The 22,079-nt window shown below is 39.5% G+C and overlaps 1 protein-coding gene across 3 annotated transcripts in view; it reads left to right on the top strand.

The window, feature by feature from the left end:
* LOXL3 (lysyl oxidase like 3) overlaps nucleotides 1-21,837 on the top strand; it is a 914,626-nt gene extending 892,789 nt beyond the window's left edge. For all 3 annotated transcript variants that reach the window (XM_044063977.1, XM_044063976.1, XM_044063978.1), the window contains 2 exons: nucleotides 19,805-19,916; nucleotides 21,151-21,837. In XM_044063977.1, coding sequence (XP_043919912.1) covers nucleotides 19,805-19,916; nucleotides 21,151-21,224 — 186 coding nt within the window. In that variant the 3' untranslated portion in view covers nucleotides 21,225-21,837. The remainder of the gene's footprint in view (nucleotides 1-19,804; nucleotides 19,917-21,150) is intronic.
* The last annotated feature ends 242 nt before the right edge of the window (nucleotides 21,838-22,079 follow it).

Here is a 22,079-nt window from a genome sequence, read left to right as displayed (position 1 = left end):
GTCTCTGGCCACGGTTCCCAAACCAGCCAGGTCAGAGTCCATGGCCTCGTCTCGGTTGACCCATTCTTTATCAGACATGGATCTGGATAAGATGATGAGGCACTTTATCCATACACAGATCCAGATAGGGGTCTTGTCAGCCCCCCCCTCAGGAGGGGGGAGCTCGCTTCCCTTTTTTCAGCCCATTTTTCCTTCCCCGATCCGACCTTCGGCTTCAGGCTTCTCAGAGCTGAGGTTGGCCTTGGTCAGGGGGTTGGCGCCAATGACCCTTGCATCCTCGATGCCGACAGCTGCCTAGAGCATCTTGGATCTGACCAGTTTGGATCTGAGCTGCTCTCGAAGCCGGAGCCTGGGTGTCGAATCCGAGGGAGTTGGACCTTTTCCATTGGCTCTGACATTGTTGGAACAGGTTCCCTCCCTCGGAGCTCAGTCCACTTTGAGTGTGGCTCCAGTTCTCGCATTGGATCTGGTGAGACCGGCCTCCTTATTAGCTTAACAGGAGGTCTGCTCTCCTTCGGCGTTCGATGTGGTAGAATGGGTCTTCTCCATCAGATCGAGGCCCCTGGCCACCCTCTTGGACTCCACTTAGTCCTCCTCGGCTCTGTCTGTGGTCTCCAGAGGGACACCCTGTGCTCAAAGAGACCCACACAGTTCCACCAGAGGAATAGATGGCTTGTGAGCGCTCCCTGGAGAGCCCCACGGGAGATGTGCCTCACAAGCATATGTGCAAAAGGAGGCACTTGGACTCCCCGATTCCCTAACCAAGGACCTAGATTTAGATGATGGGGAGGGCTCCCCAAGATCACCTCCTGATGATGTCTCCTTTGGAGACATCATGGAAATCCTGCACCAGTGGGGAGGTTGGACTGCCCCTAAGCCCTCCTCTGATGAGTCTGTGTTTCTGGAGGCTTTTGGCACAGGCCTGTCTACATCTTGGGTGTCCCCTCTCACAGATCCTTTAGTGGATTTGATCACCTCGTGGGCGTGGAAGGAACCAGATGGAGCCAATCACCAAGTGCCTTGATAAGGTTCTGAGTCCCCCTATTGACAGGCCTTCCTGGAACAAGGCTCCCCATTGGACGCCATGGTGGTAGCAGCAGCCATGAAGAAGGAACTATCTTAGGAAAGTTCCTCGGTCCACCCTCCTGACCGAGAGTCACGGATGATGGACTGCCTAGGAAAGCTGGCGTATGCTTCATCTACTTTTTCAAAGAGGGTGCTGAATGACTTGACCCATGTCACAAGACTCCAACGCGACCTAGTGAAGGAGTTGGAGGAGTCTCCCCTCAAGTCCATGTCACAGGAGGACAAGGCTTCGTTCTCTGTGAAAATGGCCACTCTGAGGGCAGTATCAAATACATCCATGTGACTCCTCTCCCATGCTACGGAAGGAGTGGCTAGGGCGGCTGGGTCCGGTGTGTCCATGAGGTGTAACACCTGGCTCAGGTTGTGCCAATTCACTGAACCCCTTAAGGTGTCTTTTGCCAATGCTCCTTATGATGGCTCGACTCTTTTCATTAAGACCGTCAAGAAGACACTGGTGCAGAGTGAGAAGGACAGGAAGACACTGTTTGCCATCGGGAAATGCTTCTCTAATCCTCAAAGGTCCTTTTCACAGAGCCAGAGAGGGCAAAAGAAGATGTGGTTCCGGAAGTCTCAGTATTCCTGGGACACTCAGGGCTCTTCTTCCCCTAGAGTAGACATGTCCAACCTGCGGCCCGTGGGCCGCATGCAGCCCTCAGACCTCTTCCATGTGGCCTCCGTCTTAACTGCAACATCAATATACGCATGCTCCAAAACACTTTTTTGTTTTGTGTTTTTCACGGCCGTGACCTATAACTCTGTCAGTGTGTGCATGCACCAAAGCACCATTCCAGTTTTGATTTCTTTGCACCAAAGAAGGATCTGTGTGCTCCCGCCATTATTTTGTGGCAAAGAATCAGTGTGTGTGTGTTCTCGTTGAAGACAGACTCGTGTATGGATTTGCCATCATTGCCTTTGAAAAGGACAGCACTTACCTGTGTTAATAAGCAAGTATGGAGTGAGTGAATGAGTGAGTACATGAGTGAGTACATGCATGAAAGCAGAATGTTTGTGTATGTGAAAGTAGAAGAAGAGTGTGTGCGTGCGTGTGTGTGTGTGTGTGTGTGTGTGTGTGTGTGTGTGTGTGTGTGTGTGTGTGTGTGTGTGTGTGTGTGTGTGTGCATGACAGAGAAACAAAGAGAGACACATGCACAAAGAGGCTAATGATGATCAATCTACCTAATGAACACATAAGTTAGCTCACAAAAATATCGTACATTAAAAGTACACTTTCATTAAATTGTAGCTTTCCTAACAGAGAGAGTGTTGTATTGAATCATACTTCTCAACTGTATGAATTTTCACTTCATCTTCCAAATTGTGTCTTTTGCTTAGGAAATAAAATTAGTCATCCAAGGTAATGCAGTTCCAGGGAGTAAGAATGAGATAGTAGCTTAAGGTTAATGGGTCAGTAGTGGATTGACTTTGTGGGTTTGTATTATATAAAGTTGAACTGTTTTTTTCTGACAAACAAAAAAAGCACCCAGTACTGTTTTATCATTTTTGGGTTCTAAGCAGTGGGAGATTGGACAACAATAAGTATAGCTTTGGTGGAGCATCAATACTGGCAAATCAGGTGGGCACAATGTCATTTTTTAAATGTTGTGGGTTTTAGTGTGTATGTGTGTGTTGGTAGGGCTGCAGCAGTGGATGGTTATAGACGTACGGACTGTGGAGAATATGTTTCTACGTTTCAAAACCTGATACTTGGGTACTAGGCATGTCAAAAGTAGATTTTTTTTTAAAACATATCTTCTTGCCATTTGCAGTGGATGGATATTTATATTTAATGGATAATGCTAGCAGTATGAGTGTGGTCCTGTAGGGATCTGAAGGATGTCAAGTCTACCATTGCCGATGTCTTGTAAAGTGACCTGGAAATGGATATTTGGATGTTACTGAAAAAATACAGTAAGTGGGCTTAGAAATATAGTTTAATTAAACAAAGTGCACTTGCAATTTGCAGGCCATAATTTAATTTATTAGACTAAATTAGGGAGTGATATAATTCCTGGGAAATAGGCAGCCCTAGTTTCAGTGAAAGCTCTGTGGTTGTTTGCAGGTAGGAAGTTGCAGTATGTAGATGCAATGTGTTTTATTTATTATTTTGAATGCATTTGTCATTTGAAAGCATGGTTTTCTTTGTTGCAAAAGAAGGCAGGATTGAATGAGCTATATAATGCTTAACTGACAATGATGGGATAGAAAGTTTATAAGTGATGTATAATGTTTGCAGCTACAGTTGTTTCAACGGTGTCTGTGAAGCAAAACTATTTTTGAGCCTGTGTCCCACTTTTATTTTTCTCTTTCTCCAGATTTCTTGCTCTAAGGTTGAGAAGTATGGTTTCATACTAAATCAGAAGGTTGTATTTACCTTGGAAGACTTTTCAGCATAAATACGAGAAACAGAGCCTTTTTAATACCTTTGCTTATTTCCAATAGAAACTGCCATGTAAACTTGCAAATAACATTCTTATTAAGCTACTTTAATTCTTTTGGAATTGACATGTATGCTTCATTGGTTCGGACATAAGCACAGAGTGCCAATGTGACAGCTCAGTAAACTGTCAGTCTGTGAATAACTTCTGCACAAATTAAAATGTCTGAATGTCAAATGGCTTTAGATTGGAGGGAAGTTATATGCTTACTCCAGTATGTAGTATGATCTTAGAGAGTTTATGGATTTCTTATTAATTTACTTTTTGCTGAGCAGTTGTTTGCTAATTTATTGATGGTCCTTTTGGTGGTGGGAAATTGGATGGATGAGTCCATCTCTTGTATGATTTTTTTTCAGATATTTTTACTTCCAGACAGTTTCATTCAGTGAGTGCGTGTCATGTGATTACTGAGGTTGCCTATGTTAGAAGTAGGGGCTACTTTTGTGAGTGAGAGTGTGTGTGTGTGTGTGTGTGTGTGTGTGTGTGTGTGTGTTTGTTTGTGCGTGTGCGTGTGTGTGTGTGAAAGAGAGAGAGAAATTTAATATGTATACTGAATATATTTTTGCAAATGGAATTTTTAAATAGGCTAGTATTCTTGGGTAAGTAGACTTGAGTAACCAAAATTAGATCTTAGCCATCCAGCTAGGAAAGTTTAGTATGTGGATTTTCCATCCAGTTTGATGAAGGCTATGCTACTTACTCAAAAAGTATATTTATGGCTATCTATCCAGTTGTTATGTTATTGAACTACATTGCTTGATAATGAGAGGAGCTTTTGACAGAAGTTGAAGTTTTTGTGTCAAGAACCTGTCCATACAATGTGGCTTGTTTATGTTGCAGTGAAGGCTGTGATCTTTTTAATGAGCGTTTTAAGTATAACCAGTATTTCTGAGGTGGAGGAAGTCTCTTAAGGCAGGATCTTTCTAAGCCTGGAAAGCAAGCCAGTGATGAAATTTATAGGGGCCAGTGAGAGACAGAGGAAAGCAAGAAGATTTTAGTCTGTTTGGATAACTAAGTGAACTTAGTCCTTTGACCGTTTTTGTCAGAAATGGTTGTAGTCTTTCTTTTGGCAGGGTGTTTTGCTGAGGCACATGCCAAAAGCGGCTTTGCACTCAGCAATGGCTCTTATAACGAAAGAATACAGGGATGTTATGATCACAAAAAATAAATAAATAAATAAATAAATAAAATAAACAGCTCAGAGTGCAGAGAGGTGCAGAATAGCAAGCCCAACTGAAAAAAGAGAACTGCACCAAACTTACACAACCACCACGTTTATTTGCAAAAAAGAATAAAAGGTGTATATATATATATATATATATATATATATATATATATATATATATATATATATATATATATATAAAAACTAAGATGTTAGAGTTAACTGTTAGAATGAGAATTTGAATTTTAAGGCAACTATTAGGCGTTTATTACATTTATTCATTGTTCATATGCACCTACAGTACAGCCAGAAGATTGACTTTGGTCGCCCATGGCAGCAAAAGAGTTAACTATATGATATATTTTATATGTGGCCCCAGGACAATTTCTGTTCACTCAATGCGGCCCCGGCAAACCAAAAGGTTGGACACCCCTGCCCTAGAGGCAGAGGGGGACAGAATGGATGCTGGCCCAGAGGCCGAGGGGGTCTGCAAAACTTTGGGTCTCAAGAATCATTCTCGGACAGACCAGGGCAGCAACCCTGAGGGGTTGCCCAGCTGCTCTACTCTGGAGGCAGTTGGGGGACAATTGTCCTTGCACCCAGCAGCATGGGAGTCAATAACAATGGACTGCTGGGTGCTTCAAATCATATCCAGGGGATATTCTATCCCCTTTGTGGGTTCCCCCATATCTCCTAAACACCTCCCGGATGTTCCACCCATGCAAAGGGAGGCAGCAGCACAGGAAATTTCCAAGCTGCTAGGAAAATGAGCCATCAAAACCGTCCCCCCAGATCTGTCTGGATCGGGCTTCTACTCCAGGTTCTTTTTGGTGCCAAATAAAATGGGGGACTTAAGGCCCATCCTGGACCTCTCTACCCCGAACCTGTCAGTTGCCAAAGAAAAGTTCCGGATAATCACACTACAGTCCATCATGCCATACCTGCAAGAGAGTGACTGGATGTGCTCATTAGATCTCTAGGATGCTTACTATCACATAAAAATGCACAAAAGCTCCAGGAGGTTCCTCCGCTTCTGGCTAGGGGCCAATCATTATCAATTTCGAGCCCTACCCTTTGGTCTCACCACAGCCCCCAGGGTGTTTACCAAAGTGATGGCAGTTGTAGCGGCTCACCTGAGGCTTCAGGGGATTCAGGTCTATCCGTACCTGAACGACTGGCTCCTCACTGCTCCCACCAGGCGTCTACTTTCCCAAACCAGGGATTACTTTCTGACACTTGCCCTGAGTTTGGGTATCACAATCAACACAGTCAAGTCTCTACTAGAGCCTGTACAGGTGATAGATTACATTGGTGTCAGGATAGACACACTACAGTGCAAAGTGTTCCTGACCTCGAAGAGAGTTCAAAACCTCAGGATGCATGTCTCCCTAATTTACCGTTCTCACCTTCCGACAGCGGAATCAGTGTTGAGGGCCCTAGGCTCTGTGGTGGTGACCATAACTCTCCTTCCATGTGCTCAGCTACACATGTGGATTCTTCAATGGACTCTAGCGGTTCAGTGGTCCCTGTTGGATTTACCACTAACCTATCCTATCCACCTGAGTCAAGTGTGTCGGTCATCCCTCATATGGTGGATGAGCTCTGTGGACATTTTGGAAGGACGATCCTTTGTTCCAGCTCCGCCCAAACCACACTGAGTATGGATGCCTCCCAACTCAGGTGGGGGGGTCATTGTTTGGGCAGGACAGTCCAAGGCCTGTGGTCCCCCTTAGAGACCAGCTTGCATATCAGTGTCCTAGAGATGTGGGCAGTCCTTCTAGCATTGCAGGCCCTTCATGCCTTTCTTCCTCTGGGGATGATTGCCATTCAGTTAGACAACATGTCAGTAATCTGGTATATCAACAAACAGGGAGGGACCAGATCTTATCCCCTTTGTCGCGAGGCCATGAGAGTGTGGGAATGGGCAATCTCCACCGGTCGCTTTCTCATCACAATGCACATTCCGGGACAGTCCAACATTCTAGTGGACAGGCTAAGTCGGACCATTCTGATGCCTTACGAGTGGTCTCTGAATCTATCAGTAGCGGAACAGATCTTCAGCGAGTGGGTTCAACCTTGCTGCGATCTCTTCGCATCTCCTTCCAACGTAAAGTGCAGCAGGTTTTTTGCTCTGAACCCCCCACCAGGGGGGTCCCCCAGAGATGCTCTAGTCCATGCTTGGCCTCTCAGTCTTCTGTATGCTTAACTGCCAGTTCCTCTCATCCAGAGGTTTCTGCAGAAAGCTTGTCAAATGGGAAGCAAGGTGATCCTCATTGCCCCATTCTGGCCTTGCCAGGTATGGTTTCCCTTCCCTTTGGTCTCACCTTCTGGTTCCACCTTGGATTCTAGATCCATTCAGGATCTGATTTCACACCCATCAGGGGTGCCTAATCTGAGTCTGGACAGCCTGAAGCTCACGGCTTGGCTACTCCAGTTCCCGTGATTGCTAGGACTCCCAGACTTTCCGCCTCAGTTAATTCTGTTTTGGTAGCTGCTCATAAGTCTTCTACCAGAAAGGTTTATCGCAGCAAATGGAAACATTTTTTTTTCTGGGCCTCTCAGATGAGTTTAGATCCTTCTTGATTTTTGTAGCTATTTTCCAGCATGGAGCTAGTTCTTCTACTGTCAAAGTTCAGTTGGCTGCCATTTCTCATTTTCATATGGGTGAGAATTCTGCATCCTTGGCATCTTCTGGACTGTGTAAAGCCTTTATTAAAGGCACTTTTGTGCTACGCCCCCTGGTCAAAAGTCCTGTCCCCCTGTGGGACCTTTCTATTGTTCTCCAAGCTCTGGTCGCTCCACCTTCCGAGCCTGCTGCAACTGCAGATCTAAAATTTCTATCATGGAAAACAGCTTTTCTGGTGGTGATTACCTCTGCTAGAAGTGTTTTGGAACTACAGGCCTTGTCCATAAAATTCCCGTACATGATTTTTCATAAAGATAGAGTTTCCCTTCGAACCAACCCATCTTTTCTTCCTAAGGTGGCATCACTAGTCAGTATCAATCAGACTATAAATTTGCCTGTGTTTTTTCCCAATTTTACCAACAGGATGGGATACAAACTACACATGTTGGATGTTCATAGACAGTTATGATTCTATTTACACAGGACAAATTTTTTTTTAAAATCTGATAAATTGTTTGTTTCGTTCTATATACCCTTTTTGTCAAACCTATTTCCAAGGTCACTATAGCTAGATGGATTTCTTCATGCATCCTGCAGGTTTATAAGGACAAAGGCATGTCTCCTCCAGGTCAGGTTAAAGCTCATTCCACTAGGTCCATGGCTACTTCTGCAGCTTTCTGGTCTAGGGTGTCTTTGGATGAAATTTGCTCTGCAGCTACTTGGTCCTCATCTCATATGTTTATTTACCATTACAAATTGGATTTGACATCTAAAAGGACAGCATCCTTTGGCTACGTGGTGCTCCGAAATATCCTTCCATGAGGGCCTCCCAGGAGTTTAGTAGCTGGGGACTCTGTCCCACAGGTTGAAGAACAAATGAAGTAAACTACTTCAGATAAAGAAGTTATGTACTCACCATAATGTTCCATCTGAGTAGTTGTACTTCATTTGTCTTCAACCATCCCTCCCTCCTCCCCCCGGACTTTGGCACATGTTCAGCCTACGGGCTGTAGTATAGGTCACAAGTATGTTATCAGGTCAGTTTCTAAGTATAAGTTCTGCAAACTTGGACAAGGAATGGAAGGCAATGGAGGTGTATTATGGGTAAGGGGAGGGGTCTGGAGCTCAGAGCTGATGCTAGTAATTTTTTGCTGGCTCGGATCCAGTACAGATCTGTATTCTCACAGGTTGAAGACAAATGAAGTACAACTACTCAGATAGAATGTTATGGTGAGTACATAACTTCTTTTTTTTCTTCTACTGTTTTTAGTGTATGATTTTTTGCATGCTATAAAGTAATGTTTTCTCAGTTGTTTTTAAGTGTAATGGGGATACTATTATGAATAGGTACGCCTGTTTTTTTTTCTCCGCTCTTCTCTCTTTCTCCTTGTTCAGTTTTAAGAAAGAAAGGCACTGCAATGTAAAAAAAAAGTCAGGTTAAAAGAGCATGACAAAAAATGTGCTTTTTTCTCATTCTTGTATGGGTGAATGACTGGATTATGGCCCTTGGCTTGATCTAGTAGCAAGTTTTAAGAGAAAGCAATGAAATTAAACAGAATATTAAAAGGCCTTTTTCTAGAAAATAAATGTATGCTAAGTATAGCTCTATAGTTGGTCCTCATGTCTCCATGGCTACAATCTGATAAAGAGAATTTGGCTAGGAGATAATGTTCTCTGAAAGCATTCAGGTTTTTTCCAAGTTGAGAGAGCTATAAAGATAACACAAAACCAGACAGCACCCAGTAGAAACACAGGCTGCACCATGCATCTTAGCATAGATAACTTTTATTTTAGGTTAACTCAAGTCTATGAGTGCAGCTGTCAGTCTGAGACATTTGTTCCTTTTAGGAGGGTAAAACTTCAGTATTGGAAGATGTAAATCGTTTTGTGTGTTATTAGTATTACGTTAATAGGTTTTAGGGGGTAATGGGATTTTTTGTTTGATGGCTGTGATGCCCCTACACTGGCCTGGTAATTGCCTGGTAATCAAGGACCTTCAAACCTCATCACTAGCACCAGTGAGGGACGTCCACAGTGGGAGGATAACAAGTACACACACAGTAAAGCACAATTTCCCTTAAGAGCACATAGAGAGCACAATCAGTCTGGGGCTGGTTTCTCCCTCTTTCTCCAGATCCCCAATAAGACTCCCCACTGGCACAGCTTTAGGGTTAAGATCTCAGTCAAGCAGTCAACCCAAAACCTCCATTACCCTCTCTGTCCAATCAGTGCTTCGTGTCCCTGGCCAAGTAGCTGACACACATACTTTGAGATTTGATTTATATACAAACATACACACACACTCCTGGGAAAGGCTGGCACAAATTTATTAGCTATGCCCCCTTCTGCTAAGACTAAAAGGTAGTTATCACTGCCACCAACCAGCTCTATCTGCTACTATAAGGCCCTTACAAAGGGTGACTAATTCTACTGTGTAATATTAATATTATTCAAATGGTAAGTGTGACCAATACTTTCAAGGCTATTGGAGTGGCCTATACAGTGTCACCAAATACATATGAAAGTACCCTAAGAGCTTAAATATCTCTAAACAAACCAGCCACAATTAAAAGGCTTAAATATATTTAATAATAAATAATAAAAGAACAAGACAATACTCAATAACTCAGCACAGTGACTACAGAGTTCAGAATCACAGGAAATATTTTAAAACAACATTGCAGGACTGTCTCAAATAAATAAGGAAAACATCTAAACTAATCTTCACTATATTCCTATCTATATCTAAAAAATCACTTTAATCTGCTGACTTACTATTAACAAGGCAAGTTTTTCAGATCCAAATACAAAATGCACAGACTCACTCACTCTCTCTGAGATACTTCTTAAATTAATAATACACATTATTGCTGGGTTAGCTGGGATGACATCAGTCTTTGTCACTTGCCTTCAGTTCCCAGGTTAACTGAAACTTAGAATTTATCACCTCTGTGCCAAAGGTACATATCTCTCAGAACTTTGCCTACAACTGGAAGTCATAAAACAGGTAAACACTTTTTAATTTGAAACCTAGTAATTATTTATGTTTCAAGACAATAGGAAAACCTCCAACTCTAGACATTGTGTCTGCTCTGAGCTGAAACAGAAATAACAGAATAGTAAAACAATTTCCACTTATTTTCTTGAGGTCCTGCAAGTTAACTCTGTATGCTCCAATGTCTCCCATGAAAACACACATTTGCACAAGCACATAGTCCATATACATTTCTGTTCTTTTCCAGTAGGGTACACTGTGGTACATTCTTGAAGCTCAGTACATAACATACAGTTCAACACACACTTCTGCACCAGTAGTTTAATATCCATATGACATATAGTTTTCTTACATTTGTAAGACAAGCCTATGGATCATATTAATATTTAGAAATGACATATGATTATTTAAAAAATCCAGATAGCTGGGCTGGAAGACTCACAAGACCTTTCAGTAAAACAAAAAGTTTTGTAAGAGGTGACATAGACTCAAATGGATGTGACAAGAAATAGCTGTATAAAAATTCAACTCGCTAAACAGTGTATGCATATAACACAAAAGCTGGAACTAGACACTTAACAAAAAAGCTGTTACACACAAAAGGTGGGAATAATAACTTTTTAACACAATGGTACTTTCTCTAATGTATTTAAATGTCAATGGACTCACAGATTAATACAAAAAAGAAAGAGTATTGAATTATATTAAAAAATGTAGAGTACAAATAGCTATGCTACAGGTGACACACCCGGAAAGAACTGAACATGTGAATTTGATACACAAAGGTTTTCAGGATGATTATTCATTGGAATACGTGGGACAAAGGAAAAGAGGAGTACTTATATTAATTACAAGAGGAGCTCCAAGAATGCTAGAAGGGGATAAAAAGATAAGAATTATAGAGTTGTACTACTAAGTGAATACTAACAAGGCAAGAGGATTATACTGGCATATATTTATATTCCACCTAAAACTGCTATAATGGAGCTTAAGAAAATTTTGGGAGAAATAATCAGCTTTCAGCAAGGAATATTACTTATATGTAGGGGAAAGAATTTGATTTGCAGCAGTGTATATGTGACTGAGGGGCCCAGAGGAAAACTATAACAAAGGAGGGTTGACTTTTGAAGGAATTTATGAAAATATTTGCCATGGAAGATGTGAATTCAGTACTAGGAGTTAGGAGTGAATTTACATATTATTCTCCAAGATACAAAACTGGACTAGGCTAGACAGAATTTACATTTCACATGAACATGTACATTTATTTGAAGGCCTTGATATGCACCCGATAAACTATTTCACATCATGTGTCAATAATAACTAAAATGAAAACACATGGTAATGAAATAAAAATGAGACACTGGCACTTTTCCACCTATCTGTTGAAAAGAGAGGAATTTAAGGAACAGGTAATGGAAATTATTCAGGAGCTACTAGAGAAGATAGAAATTTCTTCTGAAAATATAGCTAGGGAGTGGGATAAAATTAAAGTGGATTTTAAAAATGGGGTGGAAATAAAAGAAAGGAAGATATGGTTAAGAAGTAACAAGAATTATTTAGAGGGCCTGGCAAATATTAAAGTATTGCAGAAAAGGTGGAATCTCACAGAAGAAGAAGAGGAGCAACTGCAGAATGCTAAACAGAAGATAAGAGATTACCTCAATAATATGCATGAGTTTAGAAAGATTGCTGTTAAGCAATTGTTTTTTGATAACTCTAGAGCACAAAACTTTTAGCACAATGATTCAGGCAACAGAAAGGGTTGTCATCAAGCTTAGGGAGCCTATAACAAGGAAGGTAACAAGAAATCCTGTAGATGTATGAGAAATATTTTGGAAATTATATGAAAGTCTGTGTAAAGAAGAGAAATATGGAAATCAAGAAAAAGTACAAATGGAAATGTTTATGGAATAATTAAATATGCCAAGGTTAGAGGTAAATGAAGCTCAGTTGCTAACAATTAGATTAGGAGGAGATGAGATAAAAACAGTGATGTATAACCAATCTACAGGAAAGTCCCCAGTAATAGATTGTATTCCTGTGGAAGTTTGGAACCTAGGAGGGAAAAAACTGATAAAGATCTGGAAGGTTTTATTTACCAGTATTTTAAAAGGGGAGAAGTACTAACATCCTGGAAGAAAGTGATGATCCATCAGATCCAGCTTCATGCAGGCCCCTTTCAATACTGAACCATGTTTTTGTCTATACTGGCTAAAAGAATGGCAAACGTGATGGCAAACTCTACAGATATGGGTCAATGTGGTTTTGTGGCGAGAAGGCAAACATTTGACAACATTGACAGAACACTGATGATCTTGAGGGAAGCAGAATGTAAGAAAATACCCCTGTTATTGGTGAGTCTTGAGGGAGAGAAAGCATTTGACAAAGTAAGCTGGGACTTTGTGAGCAGGGCAATGGAAGCATTTGCATTCCTTGATAAAATTATAAGGTTGATTAGGAGGATATATGAGGGATCAGAGGTGAAAATTAAAGTCGGCGAGGTTCTCTATGATAATTTCTGCTTGAGCAGAGGAACCAGGCAGGGTTGTTTCTTTCTCCTTTGTTATTTGCATTATATTTAGAGCCATTAGCAAAGAAAATGAGTGACTCAGAAATTCAAGGATATAATTGGTATGGTAGTCAAGAAAAACTGTCTCTGTTTGCAAATGATATTATTTTATACCTGACAAAACCAGAAAAGGACATTACAGTGTTGTGGAACATTTTCAGATGCTTTCATTTATTTTTGGGATACAAAATTAATGAAGCTAAAACAAAGGCAATAGCAGTAAATTATGTACCCACACACAAATTGGTTCAGCAATATCCATATTTATGGGGACATGACACAATGAAGTATATAGGAGTATGGATTAAAAATGATTCCGGTGAGGCAGCTAAGGATATGCAGGAAAAGACTAAACAAAAGATAATACAAAAACTTAGAAATTGGAAGCTCAGTTGTATGGATATGGATAGCAAGATACAAGCAGTTAATTTTATCTGCGAGGGGAAGATGGCAAGAGTCAAGTGGGATAAGCTGATTCTCCCAATAGAAAAAGGTGGACTGGGATTACATAATTTGAAGGGGTATTTCAGATCTACACAGTTAAGGCTTGTATACATAGCACATGCAGAAACCTACAATTCAAAGTGAAAAGGGATGATGATGAAACAGGGGGAAGGTCAAAAAACAAGGAGAGACAGGGATTTTGGATGCAGATCTTTAAAGAGGAATAATAATACTCCTACAGAATATTATATCCATAAAGTAGCAGAAAGTATTCTAAGAACTAAACCAACACGTGAATGGAGAAAGGAGATGCTGCTGATAGGGATGGCTGCAATTATGGATACAGATAATAGGTAAGAGGGGAGCCAGAAAATATTGGAAAAAACTGGCATTGGAACCAAGGTATTGGAAGCAAATAACCAGAGAGGGAATGGGAAAAGAATGGGAAGAATTTATTTGGACTGCAGGTTAGTGATTGGCTTCCCTCTCAGGGATTAATATCAGAGTATAGAGAAAGAGGAAGAAATGGGGGAGGGGGGTCCAAAATGAAAGACCAGCACTGGTAGACTTTTTAATAGAATCTAGAAATGAAGCTGACATTAAAAAGGAATAATTAGTAGCTCATATAAAATATTGCATGATTTTTTTGTTTAAATTTTATTTTTATTTAACATTTGTTTACTGGGAAAGTCCATCTGGGACAGAGCCCATTTTCAGTGGAGGCCCAGGGGCAAACACTCCAGATGCAAGTCTTTGAAATTAACTGTAAGCTATGGAATAACTACAAAAAGTTTTGGAATAACTATAAGAATCAATCAGGGGAGGTTAGAAAGGCTTGGGAAAAGAGACTGAATAAGCAATTCACAAAGAAACAATGGGAGGATATATGTATGTCTTTCAAATATGCAACAAAGTCTAGAAGATTTAGAATTTTCGCTTGGAAATGTTTACATAAATATTTTTATACCCCAAGTAGACTCCAAAGAATATTTCCTCAGGTAGACAGCAAATGTTGGAGGTGTGATGGGGAAGAAGATGTCATTGGGAACATATTTTGTAGGAGTGTAATGAATTGGCAAACATTAAAGATTCTCTGCAGACTACTCTATCAGAGATATTGGGTGAGCAAATTGGTTTAACTAAGGAAATTATTTTTTTTCTGAGCTATGATACAGAATAGGAATTGCCTAGACATAGTAAAGCCTTGTTGAGTCTAATTATGGTGGCTGCCAAAAAAGCACTTACTAGAAAATTGAAATCAAAATCTAAACCAACTGTACTAGAGGTAGTGGATATAGTAACAGAGATAAAACATCTGGAATTGGGATCTTTAAAAAAAGGACAGGAGCTAATTATATAGGAAAAAATGGGAACTGTGGTAACGATATAGACGGGATGCATGAGGTTTAAAAAAAAAAGGCAGGACTTGAATGAGCTATGTAATGTTTGACTGACAATGATTGGGTAGATTATAAGTGATGTATAATGTTTGCAATTGTGAGTGTGTCAGTATAGTTTGTGATGTAAAATGCTTGCAAATGGGATTATGTCAATATGGTTTGTTTTCAATTATATAAATGTTTATGTCACAAGTGATAATTTAATAAAGTAGTTTCTTGTTTTAAAAAAAACTGATATGCTAATAAACTATCTGTTCCTAAAAAGCCTACAGGCTTAGACATGCATGATCAAATGATGATATATGCCATAGAAAATGGATTGGTACATACTACGCAAGGTAAATACTAGACTACCACACATATAATTCTGTCTCAGCTTCATAAGTATGCTTTGAAAAGTTGGCCTAAAATATTTAAGCCATGGTTTATGTGTTCTGTTTCAAAAGATTAGTCTCAAATGTCAGGATTGGGTGTATATTGTGGGGGTCAAGAGGCATAGCTCCCCCAGCAATGTTATTCAGTAAAAATGAGGGCAATACATCAGTCTCATCAGACATGTTTAGAATAAATGGAGTAGATAAATCATATGCTTTGTAGTCTGGCATGGATCAAGATGTGGAAAAAGGAGTAAAGATGTATGAGGAATGTCAAGCAAACAATAAATCACCAAAATATACCTTTACACCCATGGGAATGGCATAGGAACTGTGAACTAGACTGAGCTTTGTTGGAGATTCTGTTAAAGAATGTTTCTGATTTTGACAGATACTAACTCGTAAGTGGATGGATGTTTATGTCATGTATTCTGCTACTCACATTCAACCACAGTGTGTGTGTGTGGGGGGGGGGGGGGGGTAGTTTGAAGTCACATGATATTCCAGAAATGCTGGATTTTGAAAATGTTATGAAGTGAAATGGATTTCATCATCTAACTGTTGCACTATGCACCAGTTCAGGCTTTATTTAAAGGCAGGGCAGAAAGGTGTGTATGACATTAAATGGAAAAAATGAAGAAAACAAAAAGAGACACTCTGAAAATAAGACCACCAGAGTTTGTGTTAAGCCACAAATTTGCTCTTCAGATGACCATAGGTTTGTCACTGGTAGAAATGCTTGTATCAGGAAAGCTAAGATCTATACCCAACTTGCTTTTACCATATCTGAGAACAAAAATCCAGGTTACAACAGTGAAGAAGAAAAGTGCCATACCTGTAGTACCACTGGCCTGCAGCAGATTAGATTGGATTGGATTGGATTAGATCAGATTAGATTCGATAAAATGAGAAATGCACCTTTTAAGGTAGAAAGACACAAGAGGAGAAAGGCACTGAATAAGAGATCGTGAGAAAGAGGTACATTGGATACTATTAGTTTGAAGATCACACAAGAAGCAAGAAATATGCTATAAAGTTGAAAGGAAAGATGGTAAATGTAGATTAAGTCAAAGAAAGGAAAAAATAATGACATATGCTAAAGTAACACCAGAGTGGATCAATATCATAGAAACAGCATGCTTGCTATGAGAGATCACAGCAAACTCACTTAATCATTGGCTCATCACAAAAGTTGATTATCCACTTAAAACTTTGTGCTTAATTTGAGAATAATGAGAAATGCAAACCTTTGGGAGATAGTTTGTAGAAATCATTAAAATGCCTTGAAGTTAGGAATTAAGGTCTAACAGCTGATGAAGTCCTTGAGGTCATAAAGAGTCGGACCCGACTAAATGAATAAATAAAATAAATACACATATGCACACACACATACACCCACACCCATATATATATATATATATATATATATATATATATATATATATATATATATATATATATATATATATATGTATATATATGTGTGTGTGTGTGTGTGTCTGTATACATGTGTATATGTGTGTGAACATGAGAAAGTGAAAGTATGCATATGGCTACATGCTGAATGCGGAAACCACTGAAATAGTATTTTTAATTGATTCTTTTAGATGAAATTTAACAATTGCAACACAGATGGCCAGATTCCAAAGAACTTGCTCTTAGGGTAAATGACTTACTCTGCTGTAAGCCTACCTGGATTCCAAAAGATTTACTCTCAGTGTAAAGGATTTACTCTGGTGTAAGGCCTATCTATAAAGCTGACTTACACCAGGAGTCAGATTCCAAAATACTTGCTCTCAGTCATTTACACTGAGAACAAGCCTTTTGGAATATGGCCCAAAATATCAAAGAAAATCTGCTACAAACAACTCTTTGAATGCAAAACATAAAGTGCACAGTAATCTTTCAACAACACAAACTGCATTCCTTACCAAATAAATCAAATTGTACGTCTGCATGTTGTTGTTTGTCTTTTCGGCTTTTCCCAGTTAGGGATCGCCACAGCGGAACTCCGGTCCACTAATGATTGGCAGTAGATTTTTTATGGTGCCGAGTTGCCAGCCCAACACCCAACCTTCAGCGAAGGCACGCCCATTCACGCATGTCTTTTGGAGGCCACTCGACCGTGGAGAGGACATGCAGACTCCACACAGAAGGCACTCCAGCCGAGAATCGAACAGGAGAACCTCTTGCTGTGAGGCAACAACGCTACCGCTGTATCACCGCGGCTTAAATTGTACGTCTGCACCAAGACAATAAAAAATACTGTTGCAACACAGACAAAAGCAACTTTACAACTTCATGCAGCAATAAGGCAGCATACTGCTATCACTGTAGTCCAAGATCTAACTACCATCTTGGACTGCTAAATACTAAAACTCAAGTGTTTACAAGTTCACTTTCCCAGACACCCTCATTTAAATATACTAACTTCTTGGCAATACAGTTGCAACCAAAGTGAAACACCTATTTGAATGCTATAGTTAACTAACAAAGCTTGACTACAGCAGATATTGAGAAGTATGTCCACTGACTAATCAAGTTTTATAGCTATTCCACAAACAGGAATGTTTCCATAAATGGATAGATAGATAGATAGATAGACAGACAGACATACCCATGGTGGCATATGTGAGAAGAGAAGCTATATGCTTGTTTTTTCCAAACCCCAATTGCCCCAGCCCTTGCAAAAATACACTGTCTGTCATGAATAACTGCAGAATTTGTCTGTAATATATTTTGTGGGCAGGTAGATGCAAAAATGTCTTAAAACAAAATGCATTCGTTTTCTTGCTTTTATCAAAGTATTTATTTCAGTATATGTGATTATGACAATTATAAATGGGCCTCGGAAAACTCTGAGAGTTTCCTCCCACTAGATTCAAACTTATTAAAGTGTTTTTGTAAGGGAAAGGCCCCTTTACCTCTACTGTAACCTGCTAAATTATATAACTATTGCTAAGGTTACCATACAATGCAAAAAGGGGAAATACTCAAATTTTTGTAAAAATTTGGGTATTTTTCTTATCTGTTTGTCTTCTAAACTCAGAATGTGAAACTGGCACTTGAAACATTGCGTTTAAACTGTCTTTTCAAGCAATTGTTTATTAAACATGTATGTACCCTATAACATAATGGTCACTCTGAGAATGAAGCTTGAAAGGGTGATTCTGCTTATTCCATCTAAAGAAATTTTTTTAAAAAGTTGTTATAATTGTTTGATTATGATGTTCTGCTATTCATGTTATAACTCTTAACAATAATAAAATCACAATGGCATAAGCCAGCTCTGTAACACACAGGGATAAAGTCTTAACTTTGACCCAGAGAACTCAGGACCAGTTAATGAGCTGGGCACTGGATGACCCAGTAAAGGAGGGTGGCAATGAGCATTTAACACTGGCTTCCCCATCCTGAGGTGAGAGAGGAGGCCTTGTTCAGTGCTGAAGATGGAAGCATACAGTGTGCAATATATGAGTCAGTAGTATGTGCCTGGCTCTACCAGATGGTTTTAGGGCATATAGAAAGGACATGGAGAGCAAAGATGGTAGGACTGACAGTGTGTGTGTGTGTATGTGGGGGGGGGGGGGGGGTAGGATGAAATATAAAGCACAGTGGACAAGACAGAAGACTGATGAAAGGCAGGGAGAAATAGTGACTGAAATGACAACTTTAAAACTGTAAGAGGAGTCAAGGGATGCTTGGTAGTTAGCTGCAGTATAAAGAGATGACATAAAAAGGATGAAAACAGACTGAGGGATTTGAATAGAGAATGATCTAAAAGGAGGAGGACTTATTTTTCCCCAGCAGTAAAATAGGATGTGTTCACCTTGGGATTAAGAAAGCAGAGGAAAATAATAGAATTACTGGGGAGAGCCAAGCTGAAGCAGAACATTAGGAACCTAATTAGGAAGGATGCAGCCTTGGCCTGATCTTCAGCAGCATGGATGGAGCTGAAGATGAGGTAATGGGGGTCAGGGAAGAAAAATAATTTTCCTACCTTGTTTACAACACCTGTAACAAGGCTCAGGATGAGCAACAATAACAGGCAGGAAAGAATAAAGAAAGACGGCCTTTAATGTGTTGGGAACTGCAGTAAGAACAACTAAGGAATATTGGTTGGAAATGATAACATAGATATTACTCTGTAAAGGCATCAATAAGGGGAAAAAAGATTGGAATGAGAAGTTATATCAGTAGAAAGAATTCTGAAAGGATGGGCTACTAAAGAAGGAGTTACGCAGGCTTAAAAAAAGAAAAAGGAAGGCATATACAAGTGAAAAAACTGATGACCGTGCTTTTGAGGAGGTGTGAGTCATGTAGTAAACCATAACTGTGCTGAAAAGGAAGATGACTAAAGAACAAATAAAAGACTCAGTAGCATACAGGAGCATGACATAAGATACCAGGTTTGCAGGTTCATTCTGAAACCTAGCTCTTTTGACAGCTGAAAATTGTACTCCAGCTCACTGCACTGTGGGTATTATTCTGCTCCTGAATTGATTTATTTTGATAAATGAGGAAGGGCATGGGACAAACTAAAAAGGGGTAGTGAACACATAACAGCTGTGGACTGTATTTTAATTATCCAAGGAAAGGTGGTCAGCACACCTGCTACATCATCTTTTTATTAATATACTAACATAACAAGTTAGATGACTTAAAAATATATAATGTTTAACAATTATATCTACAATTTTTCATCAGGTGGTTATTAACCCAAACTATGAAGTAGCCGAAACCGACTTTACCAATAATGCCATGAAATGCAACTGCAAATATGATGGGCATCGTATCTGGGTACACAACTGTCACATAGGTAAGTTCCTGTAACAATATATTTGCCAAACTTTCTGCTGTTTGCCTTTTTGTTCACCAGTAATGCAGAAGTCCATCCTAACAACAGTGATACTTCTGAGACAACAATAATCCCATTTTGGAAGTGAGACAGCATTATGGGGTGTAAGTGGGAAAGAAGGATTATGTCTCCTCTTACTCCGCTTGTAAAGGAAAGGAAGAAAGGGCCCTTCATTGTTTGACTGCCATGTTGGTAACCATGCGTAATATACACTATGGAGAATTTCAGTGAGCGATAAATATACACTTGATTGCATTATTTAACTGTACATTCAGTATTATTATTTATTTATTTATGTATGTATATATTTATTTTGAACACCACTGTAACATGAAGGAAAGTCAACCAGTGTTCCATAGACTACCTCATTTATGTATTTTGCATATCCAGAGCACTGCTTAGCAGTGGAAGCCCTAAGCTGTTTATAACACAGTACAAGCAATGAATCTAGACAACGAATATGATTATGTCCATATGGTGCTAGATGATGGTGAAAAGATGACCAGGCTATTTGATGGTCACTGGTTTACATATGAAAAAGTAAAATGAGATAAAATCATAAAATACTAATGTGCAAGATGTGCTACTTGTTTCCAAGTTGGTTGTAGCCTAAAACATTTTATCATTTAATAAGGGCTGTACAGAATATAGTTAATGGCTAGTTATACATGTCAAACAGAGCACCTCACTGGCCCTCTTCAAGAGAAATCTTGATGAGTGGATGGGAAATAGAAAATTCACCCCGAGGATCACTCCAGTGGCTCTACTCGACAGAGGCACTGGAAATTAAGGTTGGGTGGCACGCTGCCAGGGTAATCCTATGGGCTAGGCTTGTAAAGGCTCCAAGACCATTAGCCTAGTACATACCTATGAACCTATATAGTGACAGACATGCAAATATTAATATGGACAGCAACAGGTGTATATTCAACTATCTAAGACAGAGGAATGGATGGACACATGACTGGAAAGATGGCTGGATGGACAGACATGCAGACTTACTCAGTTATAGTTGTAAGCATTTCTTCACAAGCAAACCCTGTTTCTAGAGAAATGTACTTACAGACATGTTTCATTTGTTGGATTCAGGGTCATGATCATTTAACATTAGCTAGTTAACAGGACTATGTTACTCTCACAATTCTCCTTGCAAACGCATGCATATGCTGATCATCTCTTACTTTTTTGCGATTAGGTGATGCATTTAGTGAAGAAGCAGAAAAGAGATTTGAAATCTATCCAGGAGAAACCAACAACCAGATTGTATAATGTACTGAGGGTCCAAAAGACTGTCAAGACCTTGCAATGTTGTTGCCTGAATAAAAGAAAGCCCCAATGCAGCCTGCCTACAAGATACTCACCTCATGAGCTGCTTCGTGATCCTCAGCAACTGATTCTGATAAAGGCCTTCAGGAGTTTCAGACCTCAAAAAGAAAAGCATGGCAGAGAAGAAAAACATCCTGCACATTCTGCATTTGCATGAATATTGTTTAGACTGTGACAAGCTGTACATTGCAGTACTGCTTTGTTTTAAGAAAAAAATGTTTTCAGTCCTAGTGATATGAAGATGACTACCTTAAAACTGTGTTAATAGTGTGTACACATAACAGTGATATTGCCTTTGCATAACGCGATTTGTAACAACAGCTAAGGCTATACAAGGGAAGTCTTGACTTCATAACAGGCAGGACTGTGTTTTAAGAACTCAACAACTGATTAACACCCTAGACTGACACATAGGCAGAATGTTTCAACTGTGAGGCAAAGGCAGACAAATAAATTCTAAACCCTGAGTAAAATTACTTTGCATTGTTGGTGCTTAAAGTTTTAAAACAAATGAAAATGATTGTTACATCCATAGACTGCAAGCATAGCCAAATGATTAAAAAAAAATGTCTAGCAAGAACAAAGCAGTAAGATTAACAGCACTATGTTGTGCTTTAATGCTCCCCCATAAACACCGTTCGAGTGTAATCATATATATATATATATATATATATATATATATATATGTATATATATATATATATATATATGTGTATATATATATATATATATATATATATATGTATATATGTGTGTGTGTGTATCTATGTCTGTATATGTATATCTTCTTCTTTCGGC

The sequence above is a fragment of the Protopterus annectens genome, chromosome 2.part2, assembly GCF_019279795.1.
Source record: "Protopterus annectens isolate FY-2018-M chromosome 2.part2, PAN1.0, whole genome shotgun sequence".
NCBI classification, from domain to species: domain Eukaryota; kingdom Metazoa; phylum Chordata; order Ceratodontiformes; family Protopteridae; genus Protopterus; species Protopterus annectens.
This window is presented reverse-complemented; position numbering and strand designations above follow the sequence as displayed.